General features: G+C 42.6%; 1 protein-coding gene across 1 annotated transcript in view; it reads right to left on the reverse strand.

The window, feature by feature from the left end:
- The window catches only part of igsf3 (immunoglobulin superfamily, member 3), a 64787-nt gene that overhangs the window by 19372 nt on the left and 18866 nt on the right, over window positions 1-26549 (reverse strand). Inside the window, exons 3-5 of the mRNA XM_037239233.1 lie at window positions 7689-8108; window positions 3306-3692; window positions 1799-2206 (exon numbers count right to left, since the gene is read on the reverse strand). Coding sequence (XP_037095128.1) covers window positions 1799-2206; window positions 3306-3692; window positions 7689-8108 — 1215 coding nt within the window. The remainder of the gene's footprint in view (window positions 1-1798; window positions 2207-3305; window positions 3693-7688; window positions 8109-26549) is intronic.

A 26549-nucleotide genomic window follows, 5' to 3' on the forward strand; every position in this document is an offset into this window, starting at 1 on the left:
TACAACATTTAACTTGTCCACTTGTTTGACAAAGGTACGTGATATTTGAGATTCTGCCCAAGGCCTGCGATTTGTTTTTGTTTTTTTAATGAATGTCTTGCTGTTTTTTGTTTGGGCAATTCCAATCAAAAATATAATTTCAACAAGTTTCTTCTTTGAGGTAACTGAACTATGAATCAATTGACCTGAACTGCTTGTCGATTGATGTCAGCAAATTTTTAATGGTTTTTTTTTCGCATGTAACATTAGAACGTAACAACTACTGTACAAGCCACAGTAAGCCTAAGCAATACGATACATTGAGAAGGATATGTACCGAACTGTACATTTGTAACCAGAGTCCAATCATTTCCATTGAAAAAAAAAGAAAAATCTTACATTTGAAACTAATCAGAATAGAATAGAATAGATCTTTATTGTCATTGCCAGAAAGTGAGCTACTGTGCCATGATGCCTACTCTTGGCTGTGGCAAACAAATGAAAAGAATAAGTTTCCCAGTGGATGTCTTTCTAGGATGCCCTCCAGGGTTTTGTTAGCGGGCAGCGGGAGTCCATTAGGAGGCTATGAATTCAATTAGGTTACAGTGACCGTATATAATATATGGAGCATTAGGCTGCCTATCGATTCAGAGGGCAGGTCACAGTAAAACCCATCTTGTGCCCAGTAGGCCACCAGAGGAAATTCGTTTTTTTTTGTGTTTTTTTTTTTTTAGACAAAACCAGCAAGCCTTATCACAAAATAGGAAAGAAAATAACATGTCTATACAAAAGGGATTCGATAATACTTTTTGGGAAGAAAAAATGAGACACCCACACACCAAAATAAATAGAAGATAAAGTTCAACTCAAAATGACGGCCGCAAAGCAGCACACAACATTCATCTACACAGAAGAGAAGAGCGGGGAGAGACAAGAACCTCTGAACTTGTTTGCTCCAATCTACATAACACGGCTCTTGTTTCTCAAACTAATGTGTCTGCCTGAAACAAATAGCCACTTAAAAATGGACATCTCCTCTTTGTTGCAAGATAATCCGTGTGTGTGCATGTGCATGTGTGAGTGTGTGTGTGTGTGTGTGTGTGTGTGTGTGTGTGTGTGTGTGTGTGTGTGTGTGTGTGTGTGTGTGTGTGTGTGAGACCCCCCCCCCCCTGCTCTTGACCTGCCAGCTCCTCATTGCTCCGCTCCAGTGGTTTTCTCAGCCTGTACTCAGAATGTTCTGCTTAACTCTGCACTGACTGAGGGCAGACCCATACACTGTGAAACACATCACTGCTGAATTTCCATTCTAATAAATCCAACCAATCTATGTATGTGTGTGCGTGCACTCGCGAGTGTGTGCATAATGATTGTCACCGCAGCACGCAGCACTTGACGTGTGGCAGGTGGTGTGAGAATGTATCCTAATAGTTCTTTACCCCCAGGCAGAACATGAATAAACCATGGGGTATTCTTCGAGTCGCCACGGACATAAGTAATGGGACACGTGGCCATTACACCTACAGTGGATGAAAATGTGCAGGTGGAACAGCTTGCACTCTTTTGGGAAGACTTTCTCCAAGACTTTCATAAATCTTTCAACCCCCGGCTCACAATCTCTGTTCTGGCTCAGAATATGATTGATGGATGCTGATTTTATCCGTAAACAAATAATGAGTTTGATTCGTCTTTCTGTTGTGATGCCACATTTTGTCGGTCTCCAATTCCACGGGTTGAGTATATGCTGTCTCAGAAAGTGTGTCTAGTTCCGCACATGTGAATGTTCTTGGAAAGACTTGGAGAAAAAAAAAAAAAAACTTACCGACAGTTTTGACGGTGACCATCTTCGTGTCTGACGTCTCTCCAATCTGCACCCAGCTGAGTTCCGCTTCAGCGCCGCTTTGAAACCACTCAGTTGCAGTGCAGCTGTACTGCCCCTCATCCTCTGGCAAGACGTTGTAGATGGAGAGTAAGAAGGTGTCAGCCCTCGACCTTTCAACTCGAATCTCGCCATAGGTGGAGCGCTCCCTGTAGGCTTCGCTGTGCCGAACCGTGCCGTCTCTGTCCAGAGAGGCCAACCTCTGGGCGGGTTCGTTGCCCTCCTTGTCCGTCCACTGCCAGACGACAGACAGAAGGCCTGTGGTGGACTGCACCAAGCAGGTCAACTGCATCACGTTGCCCTCCAGAACCTCAGACGAATTGCTAGACAACAAGACGGTCATGTTGCTCTCTGGAAGGAAAACACAATAAAGGTCAGCAAGTGATGAGATGAAGTCCATTTTTAAAAATGCTTTCCCAAACTGAATCCAAGAGACAAGAGGAATCCCACTTTGAGTATTTGAAAGAACACAAGCCCAGGGGCAATGAGCGGTTGATATCGCCGGGTCGTTTGTGGCCCCAGGCGCATCAGAGTGACTGCTCGAGAGCAGTCCGTGGCGGGTTTGGGATTGTGTAGGGAGGGGATAGCGCTGTTAGTCTTTCGGAACCTGCGGTAGATAATTCACTGAGCTAAGAAGATCACAAGAGGCAGATGAAGAGGAGGGTAAGAAGTCCTTCCAGGCTCTCTTGCTTGCTTTCACCACAACCTCATCACTTCAAAAACATCACAAAGCTCCAGTTAACCCAAAAACTAAAGTGATGTCACAGAAGATCCCCCAACCCTCCCTTTTTTTCTCCCCTCAGGCCAAACTCTGTTCTTCCTTCCTAATAAAGCCGCGAGAAGTGTATGAATATGGATTGCGTTAGCCTCTTATCTTCTATCACACTCAAACCTAGAAATCCTATTTTTTCACATTCATTCCAAGACTTTCATACCTGAGATGACGCCACAAAAACAGATTGATCACGACACAATATGGATATTTTTTTTCCAGAGCTCGAGAGTAAATTTACAGTGATCAACCAACGCTCTTCATCCAGCCTGGGGAACCTCTTGGCAGACCCTGATGAGTCTTTCTTTGCGTCTTTTTATTTCTTTGTCGTCTTATTTCATGGCTGTTAGTTCAACCTCTGTAAGTCTAGACTCTGCAGCTTTCCATTATACTGCCCCCCCCCTTCCAACCCTCTTTATGGGAAGCGCCATAATTCTACATTACAATTCCTTAGTAATCCACTCAAAGGGAAAATACATTAGGAATAAGAGGAGCATTATCTGATCGCTACTTACTCACAGCTAACAATAGAGGCTATCTGTCAAGGCACAGGGAGAGAGGTGGGGACATTCAATACCACTAAAACTGCTCTTATGAATAGCTCATGATTCTTAGTGTAATTGACAAGTAAGGACAGAACAACTAAGCCAGTGGCCTCGTGACCGGATTATGACTCACTGAGCGGCTGCACTGTGATCTGAACGTTGCGGGACCGCTTGCTTCGGTCGATGAAGTCTCCCGTGGGTGTCTTTTCCCGCTCCGTCACGCGGCAGATGTATTTGCCGGCGTCGTCGGGTCGTAGGTGCTGCAGCTTGAGCAGGTGAACGCTGGGGCTTTCCTTGCGCACCGTCATATGGCCGGTGGCTTCGCGGGCCATGTAGTCGGGGCCCAGGACGGGCACGGCACTGGGGCCCACCACGGCCACCGGTGAGCTGCTGAAGACCCACGACACCGAGAAGAATCGCTCGGGGACGTTCTGCGCCTCAATGGTGCAGCGGAGCTCCAGCGGCTCACCGGCCGTGAAGGACCGTCGCTCCGTGCTCACCTGGATGCTGAAGTCACGATCTAAAGAGAAACCACAATCCCACTTTTTAGTATTAATCCAGACATACTCGCTCATACTCAACTTTATTTTGCATCCCATGACTATAATAATGGCAGTAACGATGGGCAATTGAAGCTTCAAGATGATTCATGAACCTGTTGTTGTGTTTATGGCAGACTGTTCACCGAAGAGCTGAAAGCCCACCGACTTGCCATTTCTTAAAACCCTCACTTTAAACCAACATTGCCATCTAGAGGAGACAAATAATACAACTGGTTCATGAAGCTTCATTTTCCCTTCACTGCCATTATGGCACATCGGTTCAGTCTTTTCATCAATGCACAAAGCATTAAAACACTTTCCATATTGATTTTACACCAAACTTATGCAATCACGCCTTGTTTTGTGCTCTTCCCCATACAAATTGTCTTGTCAGGGTAAACTCAAGCAAGAAGTCCTACCCATGACTGATTAATTGATTGTGATGCATGTCCCAATACTCTAATCCATAGAGTACATAATGTGCAGTACATAATGACTGGCTACATGTCACTATTAACCTTCGTGCCAAGTACAGAGGAAAAGGCTTCCAACATTTCCACACCAGAGTGTTTGTCAGGAAGTGCGTTAGTCGTCGTAATTACACCTCGAGGATAGCGCCAACGCTGAGAGGAAAAGCAGCCGTTACCCTACCGCACTCATCAGCAAATTAATACAGTAAATAAAGCCCCCCCCCACCACCACACAACACACACACACACTCCCACATAGGCACACATAGAAAGTGAGCGTAATTTGGATAAGTGGAAGCGGAGTGAGCACCACCAACTGCTGTGTGTGTGCAGGTGGAAGAGAGGGCTTGACTCCCTGTCACACTGCAAGCGAGAATTCTAATTAGGTTTATTTTTTATTGCCGAGGTGAAAGCGAAGAAGAGGGGAGGGCGAGCGGAGCACTCTGACAAATCAGCGTTTTTTTTTTATTATTATTTTATCCGCATGGTGTGACCTCAACCTTTCCTCTTTCCTATTCTCTTGGCGTCTTCTCTGTGGTTGCAACTGACACCATTTCAGTGCCCCAAGAATCCCTTTAATATTCTCGCCTCCTCATTTTAGTATTCAGCCTCTGCACCCAAAACTGTGACTAGGCACAGTCTTCCAGTGTTTGCCAATATCTAGCCTTCAGCTAGAGGCGATGAGGACTTGTTTGGGATATGGACAAAGCTCTCAGGGGTGGACTCTTGATTCCTTCTTAATTAATGTGCTTTCACTGCATTGGTGTGCTTGGGATATGCATTTGACTATTTCCTTGATACTGGAAAAGAAAGAATTAATTGAAAGGGTCAGGGTTGGTCTGTTTATGAAAAACGATTCAAGTTTACAAATGAGCTAGTTAGTTGGCATAGTGACTGAAATTTTACCAAAAGCAAGGAAGTGTTTTTCATTTGTTTTTAAATTATGGACAAGGAGTAGTTTCATGTTTTTTTGTATAATTATAACTATTGCAGCGTAAGCGTGGGTTACTCTGTAAAAAGTCATCCCAACATCCCGTTATGTTTTTTTGTCGCCTCGCATCACAGTGTGTGGTATAATAAATTCAATGTGTGATGTGCTGCAGCATAAGCAGCCATGATCTCACACGCTGCTTGCAGATTGATTGTTCAACGAGAATAAATAACAATAATCGTCCACATATATTAAGATGTCAGGGCCCATCTCATCGGACCCAAATCTTTTTGTGTAGACACTAATCAAGAGGGGGTGATGTGTACTGATACGACAAGTAAGAAAAGATGACAGCTCACTATTCATCTTGGCACTTTGTGCTCTGCCTTCCTGATGAGGACAATCAAGTTTGGATTCATGTCATTAATAAAACCTAATAGAAGTGACAGTTCAAATCCCACATTGTTTGGGCCAAGGCTTCAAATGTGAGGGAAGATAATTTATTGCTCTTTTGCTGTGCATACTGAATTTGAAAATAAGGTGTGAAAAAAATATGACGTAAAACGTCACGTTAATAACTGGGTGAAAAAAGTATACATTTTTGTTTGCGCTTAAATGTGTACAGTTGTGGAGGCGGGTGGCACTGAACAAGAAGAAAGAAAAAAAAAACATTCAGTATTTTTTTGGGCATTCATTGCACATTGGACCCAGAACCTCTCAACTGTGAGGCAGGAAATCTAAAACCAGTTGAAAAGTCTTAAGTGGACCAAAGAGAAAGTTGATTTTAAAAAATAATAGAGGGGGTAAAAAGAAAAGTTTTTTAAAAACAGGGAGTTAAAACAAGATTCCGTCCAAGGCTCGCTTCTTTGATGCTGGCTGTGGCTGATTAGTTAGTGATGGGGCTGTCTTCCACTCCATCTTTTATGATGGGGAGCTTAATGGAGGTGCTGTGCCCTAGCTCCTACAACATCCTCCTCCTCTCGCTGTCAAATATGCACAACTTGACGAATTCGCCCCAAAAACTTCTGCAAGCTTCATCCTCCTCTGGCAGTAAGGAAACACAAAGCCATCCAAAAATCACACGCATCAAGTTTGCGCGCTAACATAAGCACACCTCCGCTGTGTTTGTCGTCATGCAACAACACCTCCATCTATTATAGATTACAGGGAAGACGGAGAGTGACAAAAGGTTCAGAGAGGGAAACTCTTTTGTTTCCTCCGTGAAGAAGTAGGGAGTCGTCTGACAAGCGTGTTTCACATCTCTCTTCCCACCAGCCGACGCTATCTGGGGCGCCATCGACGTGTACAGTTCCGGAGCGCATGTGAGACTTTATTGGGAAAGGCTACAAAAAAATGAGATTAATTTGAAGAGATTCGCTTGTAGCAGTTGTGCTCGGATAAAGGCATTAATGTGGTCGCTGTTTAGCAGCCAGACATAAGGGCCTTTCCAGTAGACGCACAAAGAAGGACTTCTTCCGAGCGGGTGACGGCACAGCTCGAGTGATAGGGTGAGGAGGTCGAGTCGGGTGGGAGGTGCGGTGACGAGCCATAAAGCTGTCTTTGTGTCTGATCCATCAAGCCCGGGGGTTGACTACTTATGTGATAATTATCATGAGGCGTCGTCCACCGACAGCCACGCTATGGTGTTACTTGACCCGATGTCCTGCCTCCTTTCTGCCTCCCCCACTTTGTCATCTCCATTAGACAATCGACCGACCGAACGATCTGAGTTGCCGATGGCACGGTTGCTCGCGCTAATGTACTCAGGAAAAACCATAACTGGCAAAATTTTGCAATGGTTTCCCGACCGCAAAGCTACAAAACAGGGAAACTAAAGGGGTCAAAATTAATCGATTAATCGACAACAAATTGATTGTGGCAAAAATTGCCTCATTTTTTAATAATCAAGAAATAGTTGAGAATTATGTTTTGAACTAAACATGCTAAAGTGATGTTCAGCTGTTTTTTAATGATGCAAACAATGTTCATTAACAGTAATCGGGGAAAAACTTTTTTCATACGCTTTAATGCAAATAAAATTGTATCCGATCATTTGATTGACGAACCGATAAAATAACCGATTCTAAAAACATTGTGACATCTCAAAGTGAAACCTTGCCTACTTGCGGTTCACTTTTCAAAAAAGAACCCGTTAAAATTTATGTGGAACCGATCTTTAGCTGTTTGCTTCAAAATGCACTTATGCACAATTTCTGTGGCTTTTTTGTAATGCGTAGACATGACACAACCAAAGTCACGGCAAAAAGGAAAGTAGTAATTGGTTTCGTATATCGACTGTTCTAATCGTTTGTCAAGGAGGAGACTGTCCACAGTGTAGACACCTGTTACACTCACTCGCACCGTTTAAAGCTATTCACATTATCAGCGACTGCTTTTAATGTTGTTCGCCAAAGCGACACAAATGCATCAGTGGGAGGTCTGTGGAGGTTGAATAAGCCCTTTTTAGTGAGTTAATGAGCTTAGTGACAGAGGCTGATCAGCGATCCGGCCCACATGTGCGATGTACATCTGCTCACTTTGAAAATGCAATCTGAATCCCTGACTTCACTCACCGGTGGGCTGAATTCGGAGCGGGGTCTTGTCGCTCTGTTTGCGGGTCATCGCAAACCAGCTGCCGTCCGCGTCCTGGATCCACTCGGCAGCTTGGCAGTAGAGCAGGCCTTGATCCACCGGCTGCAGCTTGTGGATGGTCAGTCGGTAGGATGTGGCGCTGGTTTTGTCTAGTCTGAGGTCCCCCGCCGCCATCCTCTGGCGGTACGGACCCCCGGACCGCAGAACAAAGTCCTTCGACAGGGTGAGCAGCTCCTGAGGCGGGGCCGATGCGTCATCGGGCGCTTTCAGGTACCAGCCCACTGACAAGTGAGTGTGTTGCATCGTGGTCCGGGAAACTTCACAGGTCAGTTGGAGCGTATCTCCTTCCACTTTGGACAGAGTCTGGGCTGGAGCTGATACTGTCAGTGAGTCAGCAATAACTGCAAGGAGAAAATGAAAATCTCAATCAGAGGTGGGGGAAAATGTCATATGGATAAGATGAACAGAATGCATCTAATGAATGAGCTGACAATTAGGAATCTGGCTCAGTGATGGAATAGAGAGTTAGAGGAGAAAAAATCAAAGAAAACAGTGCAATGCTATCCATTAGCCATCTATTGATTATTTTCTATATGACTTGCTGCAGCCCGATACAAATATTTTTCTTTGATTGTATTTTTTTTCTGTGTTCCTGTTTTCTCTTGAGCAGGTTCCTGGCCCAACCAAGGGTTAGCGCATATACAATGTGCAAATCCATTTAAGGGGAATGCACAGGGAGGAAGTGTTTAACGTCAAAATAAATGTGCTGTAGAGGCCATTTCGGGTTAGAATGATCCATTATTTTAAGTGTTCTGTCTCAGTCCATAAAGAAACAGCAGGTTGCTGTGAAACGTGCAGGACCGCCTTGACTACAGCAGACAATTTGGGTTTATGTCTCCTCGTAGTGAAAATAAATAGACATATAGATATAAGCTAAAAGTGCCTCCTAATCTGATTTGCAAGCAAGCGGAGGAAGGAAAATATTTTTCTCTCTCTGACACTAGCATCACCAGTATCCTTTTGTATGTTCAACTAACATGCTATAGTGTGCTGACACATCACCGCAGCACAGCCCTCCAGAGAATTGCATGAATATACAAATAAGCATACAGTAGAAGGTCACGGAAATAAAAAAAATCAGTGTATGCTGAAGGACATAGAGAAAGAATGCTTCACAATCGTGAGGTGAAATGTCTTCGTTTGTTATGCACATATTGTGTGCCTTGGAATATTCTCAATGCACATTACATTAAGACAGCGTGACATCAAGTTAATTGAGCAAATGATGCGTGCGGTGGATCTCACCAGAGCTCAAGATACAGTACGCTGTAATTTGTGCTTAAAATAAACGCTTCCACGTCACCGTGATGCTTCGTTGGCATGGAATAATGTGAAATTGTCTTTTTGTTATTGGCATGGAAACCACACACCAATTCTATGGACGAGCTGCTCGGCTGAAGCGCCAAAAACTCAAATTGAATCGGGGTGCCTAGATTGTTTATTTTCTCAACTGCAGAAAGTACACGGAATATGTCAAATACTTTTTTTTTTTTTTACACAACCCAGAACGTTGAGCGGCATTCTAATGCACTTTCTCGAGTGAGGGGCCAGTAATTTACATGGCTGTCAACCTTGTCAGTCGTTTAGCATTTTATGATAGATGTACGTTATAGTCCATTAAGCTGAACACTAATAAAATATACAGATGTAATCTATTTTGGCAGCCTTTTTCTGTACTATGGAAATTTGACTTTTTAATTGATTATATGACATATTGATATGAGGTATTGGATTTCTCCATGTTTGGTCACATGTCCATACGCTACAAAGTGAACTGCTGTCTTCATGAATTCCAACAGTTTTGTTTTTTCGACGCATTTAGTGATCAATTGCCTCATAAGTATTAGTGTTTACTTGTGGAGAGGCAGCCATGTGAAGAGATTCTATTCCATACTTAAATGACACCCGCAATACGATTTTCCAAAATATTTCAAGACTGATAGATGCAAGAGCGCAACCATTAATACATATAACTGGGCTCATGTTGATTGCGTGTAAAAAATAGGAGCTACCGTGATAGCAGGGCCCGCCAGAAAGAGGCAAAGCAAAACTAGGCCAAAGTCAGACAGATCACAGAGAAGAAGATCGACAAGAGGGGGGTGAATAAAATACTGTGGTTAGCTCAAGTGAGAAATGCTGCTAAAATAGACGTCGCAGGAAAACAAAGTGGCCAATAAGGGAGGGTCAAAGTCAGCAGGCCTCTAATGAGGTGCTACATTCTGCTGCTACTGTATACCCGCATGTGAAGGAGCAATTTGCTGCACTTCTTTGACTCGGTACAATCTTCGCATTCACTTCTCGCTCACCTCAAGTGAGTTATTATGGCAATATTAGGCATGGGTGCAATAAAGCTTTTCTGCTGATATATGCCTTTGTTGTTTGTATGATACAATTACTAATATGGGACCGTAAGTAGGCCGTTGCCTGTGTTTATAGTGAGAGGTTCTGTTTATAATGCATTCTGATTGGGCAACCTCACTCTCTTAATGGGTCTTACCGCTGGGCAAGCGGATTTCACTGGAACCGTATTGACATGATTTAATCCTGTTGTTGTCCCGCAAATTAGTGTCTTCCAAATTAGGGACCCCGAGCAATAAAGGGTACCAAAAATCCGAAAATAAGTGAGTGAGATAGGATTAGGTTTTTAATCACTTTTTTTGGGGGGTGCGTGGGGGTTAGTTAGCCAGATTAGGACAGATTAGAACATAATGGTAATTTTTGATTTATTGGATCGGCACAAAATGATGAAAGATAAACCAAAAAAATATCAAACAGTGGCATTTAAAGGAAAGATTTGGCAAACTATATTTTTATAATTTTAGTTTAGTTTTAGTTTTTTAGTATTAAAACAAAATACTAACATGAAAATATCTATTAAAAAAAAACTACAGTAAAAATAACTTGATCTACGGAAAGTGTTACATTTGGGAAAAAAAAAACCAGTTTATCCCTTTGCCCTATCATTTGATATTTCTATAAATCATTGACAATGATTTCATAGGCCTTGGCAGTGGTCTTCACAGATAACAGAGAGCCATTGTAGTTTCTAAGGATGTTATAAAATATTTATTACTGAGCGAGTACAGCGGTTCTACTTAAATTGTCAATTGCTGTTCCACGCATGGAGAACCTGAATGCCTCGCAATCAGAGCCTGAGCGGCAGTCGCACGAGACTGTTACCACAACAACACACCTACACTACAACCTACCATCGCCATAGCAACCCTCCCACATGATGCTTAGGGCTTCTGAGAACAGCTCAAGCGTCACTGGGATAACCTTGTGCCCCTTCCATCCTTCCAATATCTTTTGTGAACCCCTCTATAAGTCCCGTTAGACCGAAAGAATTCAGCGAGTTGATGCTTCACGGCTCATGGCCTCACTTCTTATGGAGACATTTAACATTGGGACAAGTCCTCAGTCCAGGAGACCAATCAGATTTAGAGACAGATCAGTCAGGGATAGCAGACCAATCAGTGAGCATCACCCAATCTCAACATTTCTGAGGTTGTGGAGATTTTGTAGTGGCCCCACTGACCTCAATCTGGGAGCGGATTAGGAACAGAATGAAATGGCATTTCTGGGCACAAACACACACGTTATTCTGTCACTTGAGACAACATAGGAGTGATTTAAACTACCTCAACTTTTGCGGTTAAATTATGTCATAAATAGTGCATGTCAACCTGAAGCATGATTGTTGATCAATCCACACTGAAAACAAAATACTCATTACGTTTCGAGTATAATTCCCTTTTTGTATCGAGAAATTACATTGTTCTACTGGTGGTGTCTCCTTTCACTTAAAACTAAGCCAAATGTGATTTCCTTGTCTTGTAAATGTCTCCTTGAAATACCTCTTCCAAGATGGTTTTTTTTTTTGGGTTGTCTAATACATTCATTTATTCTGGCAACAGTTTATTTTATGTAGCAATCTGGATTTATTATTAATTTTTAATTATTCTAGGCAGGTATTATTCAAGAATGAATCGATTAAATGGCTTGAATCAAAACATTGATGATGTCATTAAAATGTAAAATAAAATATATATATATATTTAAATTTTACAAAAGAAGGCTGGAGCTGAAAATCAAACTCTGTAGCTCAGACATGCTAATGATTCAGCTAAGATGTGGCCCACTAAATAAATTGCACATTAAAATTGTATAATACTGGTATTCTTTGCGGATTGGCTGGGTGAACTCATCTGGCTTTGTACTGCCTTATAGTGAGTTATGCAGTGCTTTTTGTTTTTTTTATGCTAAATGTGGTTCCTAGCCTTTTAAGGTCCAACTGCAAAAAAAAAAAAAACTTATTGAAGAGGTTCAGTATTTTCCTCCCTGGATTCCCTTTTTAATATTGAGTTTGACTGATCATCCTTCACATTTTCGGTTTGGTGAGTGAAGGCAAAGAATAAAAAATGTTTATTATTTTGTCTTTTTGACAAGCACAGAGGCTTTCAGTCCCCCATAACTCTTCCCTCCCAGTCTACCTCATTTAAATTTTTTTCTTTTTGGCTTTAATCTTCCCTCCTAGCCCATCTTCTCCTTCCGTCAAACCTCTGAAGTGAGCGACGCTCGTCATTGCTCAAGCTGCCCTTTTAAGTCCAAGCATGAGGATGTGCAAGTAGGAGGGGAGGGAAGACACAAAAACAGTGGAAAAGCAGACTTTGGCAAAGATGAGACGGGTTGAGAAGAGATGATTTATCCAATGTGACCTGTATATTCCATGCATCCAAACTTCTTTCCTCACACTTTGTTCAATGCTTTTCTAAAAATTGCATGCGGCGTGTACTCGTTTTTTAGTTTGACATATAAAAATAGATTTCTTTTCTGCTCCATCGGTGTACATAACATATTGATGTCAACAAGCAACATAGTAGGCGTCTCATTAGGACATGGTGGCTGCCATGCATAAACCGGCCAAAATATATATATAGCAGGTACATTTTACAGTTGAACCTCAGAATTTGAATGCCACGTATGATTTTTGTTAGACTTCCCATTATCAGTTTAGACACTAACTAGCAATACATCCACTGTTGAAGTACTCACTAGTATGTACTTGTATGATCTGGGTCATGACGCAAAAAAGGTTGGGGTATATCTAAGCTGGTATGGGCCGAGAAGCAAGGTACCTAAATTAGCCTGTGACCTGAGAATCAAGGTACACACCTAACTGATTTTGGAAGTACTGCTAGAAAAGACCCCCTGAGGGTAAACATAATTAATGGGGTTCGGTGGTGCAAATGGGTTTTACACCCTTGGAATTAAATTGCTACTTTCTACGTGGCCTGTAAAGTTCAAAAAGATTTTATGATGGTGACAGTTGGATCCTATAATGGATCAATTTAAAATATAGGCCTATCCAGCAGGGGGAAATTCTGAATCCGAAGTTGACCAGCGTCTCTGTATTCCAACTTTATGTGGCCCTTAACATGGAGTATTAAGCAAGTTTAAATGTTTGATCTCATTTAAAATATCAATGCAAATGACTAATGAGTCTATCTTGGCAAGAGAAGCATTTCACAGGGGGGCGAGTGCAGCAGATGTTCAGACACAGTTGAAGTAGGTACCGATTTAGGTAGCGTGGCAGCGTGTTAAGTGTCGGCTTGTTGGTGCAACTCAAATGGCCGTTTGGCAAAGCCAGCAGGGCAATTAATGTTAATTTCTTGGTGAAACAGATAAAAATGCTGCGAGGACGACAGAGCGCAGGGGAGGCCATCCTCCGCTGCAAATCACCGAGGCAAGATGGCGGCGACTCAAGCGGGTGTATCGGGTCAGGACGCAACATAATTAGGGATGAATACGCCAACGGCTTCTCCTACACCTGTCACCGACATCCTCGTTATCCATCGTGCTTCAAACTCTCCATCTTTGAGATTGCTGTCGAGTCGCTCGACTGGCCGATGAGGAGGTACAATGGGGAGATAGTATAATTGGGGTTTAAATGGGAGGACAAATGTGAGGAGCAAAACAAATTTTGTCAAACTCAAGGCGTTGAGCTAACACAAGCAGAAAATAATGTCGGATTACAGCGAACATCCCGTTTTTTGTCGGAGATACGTTCCAGACCACCCATCTGTTTGATCCTTCTCACATATTTTAGACTAGGGCAACAGCTAACGATTTCTTAAATAATTGATTAATTTATTCATGATTTCAAATTGACGGTGCAGAAAACACAAACAAATTAAAAGATTCAGTTACTGGTTGATCTGTAATGTTTTCGTAAAATAGGCAAAATGTTGATCATTATTTTCCAAAGCAAAAACAGCTACTTGGAAATGTTTTATTTTGGTTCAACACAAATATAATTAGTCTGCTTTCATGGAGACTGACAGAAATTTGAGACTTGTTATTGTAGAGAGGGTGAAATTCAGAGGACCTGAACTATTAAAATGACTAGATTACGATTTCTTTTTTGATGACTAATCATTTGCCGACTAACCGACACATTTAATTATTTTAAAAGATATTTTAAAATGCTTTAGGAAGATTATAGTCTAGTGCACTCACATGCCTTTAAGATGCATTTAGTGCTGTAAATGCTATAAAAACATGGCTGTGGACTATTTAAATAAGGTATTTTTATATTGTGGTTTTCAAATATTGTGAGGATTATCTGGAACGCAAGCCCTGCAATGGATGGGGTATATTGTATTCTCTTTGTAGCCTTATGCCAAGATATTTCCTCACAAAATAACAAATCCAACAGGTCATCAATCCAAACACCAACTTTGACAAACGAGTTGTAAGCCTAATAAAGACCCATGCCAAATGAGAACTCAGCAGCAGGGAAGAGAGGGGGTGATGGGTAGGGTCAGGGGGTTTTCGTGTCAAAAAGTTGGAGGCTGCAGTGTGCGATCGAGGGCCTCGGCAGGGGTTCCATCCATAATACAACACACGAGCATGATCAGAGGAGCCCGAGCAACTTAGTAGAACCTAGATGAAGCGCATCGCTTCATGGCTTTCACTGCTTTTAAGTGTCCTTCTCAAATCTTGTGTCACACAATTATCAGACACGGCCTCAAAAGCATGCAGCCCATGTAATATTTTAATGCAATCCAGTGTAGCCATATTATGTATCGTGTATGATTGGTGGGCGCTGCTGCCAAAATGCTGCGTGTGATATTCTCTTGTGAATTTATGATGCTCTCTTTCCAGCGTCTTTCCGGCAAAATGCCAGCATCCATCAAAGCTACTGGTCCAGAAAGGAGAAGTTACACTATATTCTATTGTAAATCAATGCTGGTTTTACTCAGCAGGCCTTTCGGAATTTGTTGACATTTTCTCGCACTCATTTTATTTTTAATGACGTACTTAGTATGTCGCGCAGATGTAAATCCAAGTCGGGCTGTTCTTGAACAAAGTGGTTTAAGCTTTCCCAAACAAATAAGTTAATTGCTTTCTAATGTTCATAATTCATATCAGTGATTTTAGTGAAGTGTAGGGGGGGGAAAAAAACAATGAGGCCATTAATAACCCTTGCATATAATTGGGTCAACAGTGAATGTGTAGAGAACCACAACAGCGGATTTATTAGCTTGCTCACGGATGTGCACAAACACCGTTCAAACATTCAATGTTGACATTGCCGATTTCTTTTGAGGCAGTAAAGAGCTTCATATTGCTGAAATTATTTGAGCAGAGGAAGTCGGGTGAGAAATATGCTACACCATAAGTAGCAGTGACTTCTCAGCTCAGTTTATGGAAATCAAAGGCTTCTTTCTACAATATTGCAATAACAATGCATTAACACTTTGCCTATAAAGACCTCGGGCTGTGGAAGGAAATATTCCGTAATGCCAACTTGGCCAATTTGGACGTTTTATAAGCCAAACGTCCCAAATGAAAACAAATGGATTCCCGACTCCGCTTAACAGATGAGGCGCTGTGAGCTAAAAGTCTTGTACGCATGAAGCAAAGTCTGATTAATGAGGTCTCGGAACATATCTAATATTTGGCAAATGTGAAGCCAGATGAAATCCCAAAAAGTGGTAGGATATGAGCGATCATACAGAAGCTGTTATGAGATTTTCAGTTAGAAGGTGGGAGGTCTATCACTAATGGAACAGCGCTGAGGTGGGAGGGGTGGTGGGGGTTGGTTGAGTCCCGTGCAACAGCTCAGAGGTCGATGAGGAAAAGGAAGGAGGATTTTTCATTTAATAAAAAGGGGTCTCGCTAGCTTTCTTTCTGGTGTCACCAAAGAGTCATCCCTCTTTAGGCTCTGTCCCATTTTCTCCTCACTGGAGCTTTCTTTGTCTGTCTGCGCACCCCCGCCTCGTCCCCTGTACCCTTCCTTTCCTCGCCTACTAGCTTGTCTGCACCCAATTATCAGATATTTCTTTGTCTACTTCCTCCATCAGCGTGTCCTCTTAAAAGACTTTCTTCGAACACAGCGTGAGAAGTTTTTATTGAATTCCAGGACACTCACTAACTAATCGTTTAATGCCTCCTTGATTCTTTTTTATTAGGGGCGAGTCATAAGACTTGCAAAGAAAGTAACATCTGTATAGGAAGGAAACACAACGCTCGACCTCCTGTGGCTATTCCAGCTCATTATACCTGCAGATGTATAGCAGGAAAGGTGCGTCACAACCTAGCAGGTGACCCCCTCCCACCCAAACACACAATGCTTTCATGTCCAAAAATTCAGCAACCCATTGTGTTGTGTAGTATGTATGACTGATGCAGTGCTTTGAAATTGAGAATGTTTACTTTTAAATGGAAATGACTAATACAATAATATTCCATACTGAAGTATTTGAGGGGGTCTCAGGTCTAAAGTCAATTGAATATGCCAGAGAAATAGTAAATGGACTGTTCTTGTGATCAAGTACTGTTCCAATTGAAAGTATATATCAAGAATGCACTGATTACCCCGATTGTTGTTCTTGCTATCTTGAATCAAGAATGCATCGATTGGCCTGGCTAGGAAAATATCCCAAGGTGCATTTTTTGCTGCTCTTGCGGAAATGTGTTAGACTCCGGGGTGGGGGGGTTAACAAGTACACAGCCGTTCCAAAGTCCACTTGAACTGAAATCTTTACAGGGTCTTAGCTCAACCTCGAAAATAACTGTTTTCTCCCATCCGGGGTTGTCTACAAGTCAGTATTCGTTAAAGATGTGTCAGATCTCTCGGTTAGCATTTTCCATTTAATAATCAAACACTTGACTGTGGGCACAGCTTGCATCTTCAGCACTCAAGTGCTCTTTATTGGACTCCTCTGATCACATCTTATCTGCTGTCCTTCTGATTCTCATCAGTAAGATTTTTTTTTTTTTATCTATTAGCTTCACGCAGGGTCTACCATCATGCCCAGAAAGATACCTTTACCTCAGTCCAGTTTCCAAAAATGTCATGTATGTCCAAAAAGTGCTATGTCAAGGGCTCAGTCACTTTACCTAAAATAAGAAGCCAAATAATCAGCCCTTTGACTTGTTGACAGACTTTTCCCTCCAGGCGACAATGTGAATCATTTGAACCGACACTAAGCGCCTCTTCTGAAATATAGCTTGTCTTCCTCTTCAAATAAACAGTGGCACACCAAGAATGAGAAGACAAAATGCCGCATATCCTCCAATGTTATCCATTGTTTACAGTGTCACATTCCTTTTTTGTCAAATTCTTTGGTGGGTTGATTTTCATTGCGTTGCCATGATGTCGTACGTTTTAGGTCGCTGATGCAGCTATCACCATCCCGCCTACACGCCTCATATTTAAATGCAGAAAAGAAATCAAGATTCTCCACTCTAATTCCTATTGTGTCAAGATGAACTGCGCAGCGGCGGAAACGTGACACCTCAAATATGTGTGTTGTTAGATCCTTGATAAAAATGCGCTAGCATTTGAGGTTTCTGGCAGTCTTCATTACACAGTCACTATTTTTAGCTTTTAAATGCTTCAAGTCAGATCAGATGGGAATAGATCAGCAGGCTTGTTCACCAAGAAGTGAAATTATTAGTCGTTATGCTTGTTGATATAGTACTTAACAAAGCCGGTGTAATAGCCCCAAGAACTTCTACGCACATGCGGGTTTATCCAGCATAGCGTAACTGCATAATTGTTATTTGCGTATATGTGAGGGGCTTATGCTTTCCTCATTAATGTAATACAGATTGATTCCATAGGTGGCCTGATGGTAAGCCCACTAAGCGCTTCAACGGCCACATTGGCTTTGTATTGTGCCAGGTAATCCCATGGAGATATACTGCCTGATGGCAGTCTTAAATTTTGTAGCCTTGTGAGGCTGCCAATGAAGATGTGTAAAAGTATTTATAATTTGTTCATAGACTGCAAAACGTTTATTGACGGAACATAGTAAAGCGATTTTCGGCCGAGAGAAAAATATTGCAGATTTTCTTTTTTTTGTATAGTTTAATAGGAGGTTTTACAAAAAAAAAAAAAAAAAAGAGTCAAGCGAAGACTTGGCTATATGCCTGGCTTTAAGTGATGCACTCTTCGGTCACCCCACAAGTTTGAGCCAGTTTCATGTCTGAAACCTCGCATAAATCCATTTTTCTAATTGAACCGCACAATCCGGCGGCGTAACAAAGGCATAAAGTGGGAGAGGAGTGAAATGCACGCTGGGCAAAGAATGAAGCGGTTTGCCTTTTGTTATTGTAGAGGCTGAATGGTGACGTGGATTTATAAGGCTGAGTGCTGTGATAAGACAGGGATTCGCGGTGAGAAGACTCAACTATGAGACTCTGTTCATACAAAGGCACAAGAGGAGGATTTAACGAGATGCGTGCACAACACGCACGCACACAGGTATATAAACAATTATGACATTACCTCTAACTGAGGCCCAGCCAGGAAATGAGGCTGAGTAAGTGTGTTGGGAAGATGGAGAATAAGTGGAGATTAAATGGTAAGGCATGAGGAAGGGTAGTCTGAAGAGAGGTGGGAGTATGAAAGACAAATCTTCCTGAGAGTGTTTGAGACGAGCTGTGTGCAGAGCTATCGTTGACTAAAATCCTTCATAACATCAAAGATTTATTCCCCGTGCCTAAAACATGCGCAAAATACCCCTCCGTTTAGCATCGCCCGCCCTGTTTTTCCTCCCTGCCATCTTTCCTAGCTGCAACTTTTTTCCATCAGACAGCCGGCACTGACTGTTTGTCTTCCACGTCCCTGCAGTACCAGAGGTTGCGGGGACACGTGGGATTTGCCAAAGACTGCCAACATCCAAATAAAACCTCACCCTGACATACAGAAAAGAAAAAAAACAAAAAAAAAACAGACAAATCCCACGACAGCAATTACCTAATCTACCCGAAGGCTTGCACCGATGCGCATGGGTACTCCATGTGCAGTGGTATGCTGTGACATTACAAACAGCATTGATCAAGCATATCATGATTCCCACTGCAGACGGGGTGCCGGTATTAAACTCCTAATAGGTTTCATCCCTGCGCCGCACTGCCTTTCCTCTCCTTGATTTCTTTGCCGGGATCCCGCATCCCTACATCCCTCCCTCCGTACGTCACACCAACCCCAGATGGCAAAGCGCTGTGACCAATTAAAGACTTCCCGGAGGACAGAACCGGTTATAGTCGCGGCCATCTGACCATTTTCGTGTGCATACGCATGTGTGCGTGTCTGGGTGAGTTAATAAACCTTATAAATCATACCGCTGTGTTTTAATCAGTGTACACAGCCTTGTCATTCTGCCAGTTCTACAAACCTCCCCTCTAAATAAAGGGGAAGGTAGCATACAAGCTACATGCCACCTCCATTTTAAACCAAGACGACAAGGGCAGAACAAAATGATTTCTGATCCCATAAATGGAGGTTATGTGTATCTGTTAGGCTAATCTGTCAACAGCTGGAAACGAATCGGAGCTGCAGCAAAAAGCACACAGAACTGCACCACTTAGTGGAAAGATGACGAGAAATAGCAAAAGTCAGCGCTACTTGGTAAGCACAATGGTTAGTCTGAATGCCACATGGTCAAGAGGTCAACCCTCAGCTCAGACCAGGAGCAATCTAGAGATGGAATTGTGTCTGAAAAGGAAAAAAAACAAAAACAAAGTTGAAAGAAATGGTTCTTTGCTCAGTCAGTCACCCGGCTGCCATCCAGCAAAACAGCAGGTGAGGCAAATGAGCCATTGCCAATCTGCGCTGCCAGACTTTCTGGGAGGGATAAACAGATCATCACTCCACCCTCACTTGTAAAAACACACCTCTCTTTCTACCATCAACACAAAAGTCAAACAAGGCAAACAAGTCACTGTTTCAGTAAGTGCCGGCATTAGCCGGCTTCCCAATTCGATTGTTTTCAAATGAGATCATGAGTTAACTGGTGGGAAATGGTGTCAATTGTACATTTGTCCAGAGCTTAATTTTAGGGGGAAAACCGAACAAGCAGCAAGGGACAACAGCCTAAGCTGCACACAAAGCCCTTACATCATTTCCACTTTTACATCAGCCTTTCTAACGCGACCTCTGCAAACAATGAGATTGTGACTAGATTCGACTGCTAATGAGGCGGCTGCTTTGCTAATCTATAAACCAATACAAGCAGCTCTGAAGGGCCTAAACTGAAAAAAAAAATGGTAGAAGGGGAACTCGTTTGCCACTAACTCTGTGAAACAGGTTTGACCTTTTCTTCGGGTTCTCCTTTTTCTATTGATGTTTTGTGTGTTGCACTGATACCATATCACAGTCCAACCCAGCGGCGCCTGGAAAGCGGACTTTAAAGCGATGATGATGCACTGATACCATATCACAGCTGGCTCCTCATTGGTTGAGATTTGAGGACGTGTGATTATATAGGACAAAAATAAACACTCATGCTTACACTACCCTATTGTGTCTTACTCTGGACGTTGGCGAGTCATATATTTTCTTGCCGCTTTCAGTCTCTTCTGGAGTCAAATGTGTCTTCTTGTGGTATAGAAAAAAAAAAGCAATTCCCAAACTACTTTTACAATACAAGCCAGGGAATTCATATTATGGCACCTGCTGACTTTCTCGCACTTTACGTCTCGGTAAAAAATGCACTTTTGAGGCTCAACTAACCCTGACTTGACATTGCAGTGTTATCCAAGCAAAGATTACTGTTGAACAAATCCAGTCTTCCCGCTTCTCACACATGATTGAACATCCCTGAGGACATTTATCTCGCGGCATTCGCAATGTGTCAAGTGTTTGAATAACCCGTCTCTCTTTCGCATGTACGTTTTGCAGATATGTTGTCGAACACAAACAGAGAAAGACTCGCTGACCCCGCCGTGGCATAGATAAGGCTTCAAAGCGTCGGAGAATACGCAAGCGGCCCATTTCAACGAGACGCCCAACCGTACGTTTCCTGGAGGCAATTATGCAGCAAGTTCCGCACTTCACTTGTGCACGTTTTAAAGACTCGAACACAAATAGTCGTTAGCACATCCATATTCATGTTGTATTCATATTCAAACTGTGGCTGTGCTCTGGTAATCTCACAGAGAAGAGGCAGCAGGCCCTGGAGGGTTGGTGCTTAGCTTAACTAATCGAATCAACTGCAGGAACAGAGCTGCATCTTTAGCCAATTATATAAACATTAATAAACATATAGACGATGGAGAACACACACCAACATATAGGAAAACACAAAATCCCCTTTCATCCTCTCAAAGCTCTTACCCAGTTGGGTGGGTGGCTATTGGACAAAGCTAAATGAGATCAGGGTGTCGTTGAAAAAAAATTTGAGAGGTAAAATACGCTTAACACTCGTATTACACCTTGATTGCTTCACTGCAGCAATATTTGGAGCAGAAAGTTGGGAATTTTTTTCATATACTATATTTCTGTAATTACATGGATATCAAGGTGCAAAGTGGTGAGAACTTGGCAATCTTTGAAAGCTACCTGAGCAACACCTGAAATAGATGTGAATTAGCATTTTCTAATGAGATACACGCATACCGTTATAGCATGTGATTTTCTTTAGAGCAAGCTTCATGGGGAGTAGTGTATTAGCATACTAATTTAAAGCTAATTTCAATTTCCTTACAAATGTAGCCTTTCTCGACAAGCGCTAAAAGCACAGCTGGTCGTGTTGGGACTGGAAAGTGTGGAGGTGTCTGATTTGTTCAAATGTTCAACGGTTACTTTTCACACCGTGTTCCAAACATATTCAGCAGCTCTACTAAGATCCACAAGATTTTTATGGCCCACATCCGAGAAAGCACAGCAGAGATCCAAAGAGAGGACGAGTGCACAGTCTCAGACTCAGTTGTGGGGAGGGTTACGACAGCTGTCCGTTGACTGACAGCTAACCGCAATGTGACAATGAGGCATGTGTGTGTTTGTGCAAGCCTCTCGTGTAAGGCACGACACAGTGACAGTAATGTCGCAGCGCCTGGCCGCTAGAGGAGATGGGATGAGCGAGGAAAAGTTGAGCCAGGCAACGGCGATAAGAATCTATTTCCATTTGGACTCCTGCCTGGCGCGCAGCTTAGAGTTTTCAACAAGAAGCCGAGCGGGGAAATGAAACCGAGAGGTGAGGGTGAGGCCAGAGTGAGAAGCTGGCAGTGTCCCTCCAAGGAGAGACGAGAGATAAAATGCTCCGCTGTCACACGGGCATCGAGTCCCAATCAATAGCAACAGACTCAGAAATACAACTTTCCTTGTCTATTCATCTCTACTTTCCATTCTCAATCCACTCTTCTGCTTTTACCGATCCCACTATTTCTCCACTTGTCAACATTAGGTTTCCTACGAGTCTCTCCAAAGATGCTTATCAGCATTTTTCCATCACAATCCTTCTTCCACCATCATGTCTATTCAATCACCGGTTCCCTCCATCACCCTGCACTATGAAGTGCTTCAATCAGCTGTATTGACAAACTTGCACGCCGACCTGGCCAGCGCCAGCTTAAGGCTGAGGCATGGCCCCGAGCTAAATTGATTCGAGAGATTTGGATTGATGGAGGGAGCAGGAGTCAGATGCAGGGACACATCTGGGAAATTGGGAGATAGGGTTGCATTGTCAGTGACCAGCTTAGGTCTTGATATTTGAGGGGGACTTTAGTAGGCGAGGATACTTTCCAGCCATCCATGGGAAAATGACTTTTTATCATTTTTATACGAATAGTTGGATGTCTTGTCAAGAATGTCTGCCAAGCGATCAGATACGAACTCAAACAACCAATTAAATCTCATGTTAGCCTGTTTCAAAACTGTTATAAAACAGCATTGTACTCGATTATTGCTGAGTACTGAAAGGTTTGTGAAGGGCAGATATTTAGAACCTGGAGGGGGAAAAAAACATCCTGTATGAAACTGAAGCATTCTGAGGAGGAGCATAAAGCACATGCTAATCTTTGGGAATGCATTGCTTTGCTTATAACAGGGTCACATTTCTGTATGTGAATAAATTCATTTGCTCCACAGAGAATGGTGTGCATGAGTGTGTTCAGGCCATAAATTTGAAGAAAATCAATTGTGCGACTCGAAAAATGTGGCATTTTACAGGAAGTCTGGCAGCCAGGCCCTTGGTGCGCCTCCATTGAAATTCCCAACCTTTCCATCTACTTTGTCTTCCTCTCAATTTGTGCAGGCGAATGGCAATTGGAAACCGTACGGGTGGGAAAGTTACCACGTTAGCAATCACATCAGGCAGTGACTATTTAAAATGCACCCATATGGTGCCGGTTGCATGGCGGATAATGCCTGGGGGAGGCGTAACCAATCACACCGCACTTGAGCTGAAGAGCTCATCATTTATTGGTCACACGCGACTCAGTATTGGCCCACCAAGCACGAGTGCTACTTCTGCCTCCCCACTTCCTCTTCCTCCCATTCAGCGTTTATTCTGCATATCACTATTTCCCCAAATACATTTTCCGAAGATGGACACCCTTTCTCTGTCCAATTAGGATTTACTGAATAAGCGAAAACTTTCCTCAACACTGGTATGTGCAGTTTCATTTTGTAGGCGAGGGATGAAACAACGCTTCTGAGAACAGGAAGAGCGTCCTACTCGGTCATCCCACTCCTTGTTGGACTTGCTCACACACAGGCTGGTGCGTAGGATAAGGACGGCCATGACGACCATGTCAGCCTGTTGTCCTTTTCTACGCCAATCTGACGTGTAGGAGGAGGTCCAACAGACTTAAGCACAAACGGAATGGAACAGATGGTGCTTAGTCAGTCTTGTCGGGGGGACACAAACACTCATAAGATCTGAAAATTGTAGGTGTGTACATAGAAGTACAAGCGACCTCTCTCCTTGCAGACCCTACTTGAATTCTCACATTTCTCCACCGACGGACCGAAAACACAGCTTGAGCTATAACACATTTAAACTGAGAAGTGGTGTACTGACAGTGATATACTAGAAGACCCCTGAGCTGCTAAAATTTATGATGAAAACTATTTTCAGGGGAAAATATACTTTTTACTCAAACCTGATTTAATTAATTTAGTCAGAAAGTAAAAACACCCAAAGTATTATATGGTACGGAAATGGGGCATAGAATTTTTAAACTATGGATTCATTTAAACAAATTAAAAAAAACGAGCAGACAAAATCAGTGCCTTGCGTTACATTTTGTGAGAGACTTTTACAAATTCAAAGCACCAAAATATTCTATTACCAGTTTTTAAGTCTGCTATCCAGATTCTGCTTTCCAGAGATACTAGTGTGCTCTGACGACAGGCCTGCACTATATCCGACAAACATAATGCTGCATTGACGTTTATTGCCTACGACGACAAAACAAATCCATAAACAATCGTGTCAAGCTAACTACATGCAGACGATAAACAAACCTAAAAACCTACACAACGCCACTGCATGACAAGTGTTTCTAATATTTTGGTACCCCTACCGTAATTAGTTTCATACCACCACAAGAATGAAATTCTATCTCTTACACAGTGTAGGTCAAAACCGAGGATTATTGTGAAGGATCTTTGGTTCGGCCCTTTTATTAGCTTTTATTAGCTTGTGTAGGTGTACATAATATCGGCGCATGCCTTCAAACTCATCACTCTGTCATCTTTAATCTCAATCAATAGAAACCACAAAAATGTTTACAACAATAACATTAAGGTAACATTTTCAAGGCCAAAATCCAAAATAAATAGTGAAACGTAACCTTTTCCAGCATTACGGAAAGGTGATGTCCCCAATTCAGTGAAAATAATCGTGCATTTGTGCCGTGATAGCCAATTACAACAATCTCATGCATATTATTACTAACGCCGCCCTTAAGGCAGCAAGCACGGGGCCACAACACAGTTCCATTTTTATTTGATTGACTAAGTTTAGACACGTGGATTGCTAGCGTGGATAGCGAGCTCACTCTAGAACACACAATGCAGGTAATTAGCTTCGCAAACAAAGCCATGGAAACCAGGGAGACTTAAAGCTCAAATCACTGGATTGGGAAGATTTCCTGCTCATTTCTAGTATACTGAAACCTCTAATGCTCGCACACATTTCAATTTGAGATACTTCTCAAACCATTGTAGAGCTTCAAATAAAAATACTACCTTGCTATCTCCAAAGCTAGAAAATTGCTTGGTTAACATCCCGTTCTGTCAATTGCAACCCAGGAAAAGGAAAGGGAAAAGGGCTGTTGATAAGTGACAAGGTGACACTTGCGTCACACATGCTCTTTCTTCACATGTTTTTCTTTGCCAACACTTCACAATGAGGCTGCTCCTTATGGGGAAAAAGGTGTCACAAAAAGCCCCCCAAAAGATGCAGCCCTTTAGCTCGTGCTGTCTTTTGTCCGTGTCAATTTCGGGATAATTTTGGTTTAATTTCAAATTTTATGACATCAAGGTGCCCCTGTACTTGGTTCTCAGTACGCGGTGGTCTTTGTAATACAGTCCCTTCATAAAAGGGCGGAAATATCAAAAGAACCTAAGCGCATTAGAAGAAAAGTCAAGGACTGATGTGTCGAAACAGCGAGGGGCAGGGCCAAAACAGGCGCGGGGGGGGGGTTGTCAAGGTCTCATTTGCCCACAGGGCTTGAAGAAGACGAGCAGCTGTTTTTGGATCACAAAAGAACAGCAGCCACAGAGAACCACGAGACCCGGTGGCCCCGACTTCCAAAAGCAGGTTAAGAGGTTATGGGTACGGAAAAAGAGAGAGATAAAGTCCCACAACAGCTAGCGTCTATAAATAATGTGCGCTATCAGGCGTCAGCCTACATTCACAAAACACACGGCAAACTGACAAAGTTCTGAGAGAAACCGCAATAATTCACGTGATCTAGCTAAAGACACTGATCATGCTCATGAATTCTCATCGTAATTATTAATGACTGAACAAGGTAGGAAATATCAATAGGAAGTGATACATCTAGAAAGTGTTTAAATTTTTTTGGAATGCTCATTTCTACATTAACTTTGAAATCACAAAAACGCAAGTAACATTTAGGCCTTGGTTTTGTTCGCTTGCGTGTCTAATACGGACCGATGCGTTCAATGTGGCGGGGTTTTCACAGTTTTTCGGTGACTACTGAGGCGATTTAGTTGGTTAATTTGCTCTTTGACCCTGAGAGGAAGGTCAGCAAAGGTCTGCATTCATTACGCCGCCATGAATGGGAGGGAGTTTCCGACTATGGCAGCTGTCCTCACTTGTGTGGGCCTGTTGGACAGACGCGCAATATTTGTGTGTGTGTGTGTGTGTGTTTAGTGGGGAAAATCCGGTGAACAGGTGACACCCCGCAGTGCATCGCATCCTGTCACCGCAAGCAAGACGAGTTGAACAAAGTTTTAACAGTTGATGAGATTCCATTCCGGCAAACACACTCTGCCTCTCGCATATGTTCAG

The sequence above is a fragment of the Syngnathus acus genome, chromosome 21, assembly GCF_901709675.1.
Source record: "Syngnathus acus chromosome 21, fSynAcu1.2, whole genome shotgun sequence".
Lineage (NCBI taxonomy): Eukaryota > Metazoa > Chordata > Actinopteri > Syngnathiformes > Syngnathidae > Syngnathus > Syngnathus acus.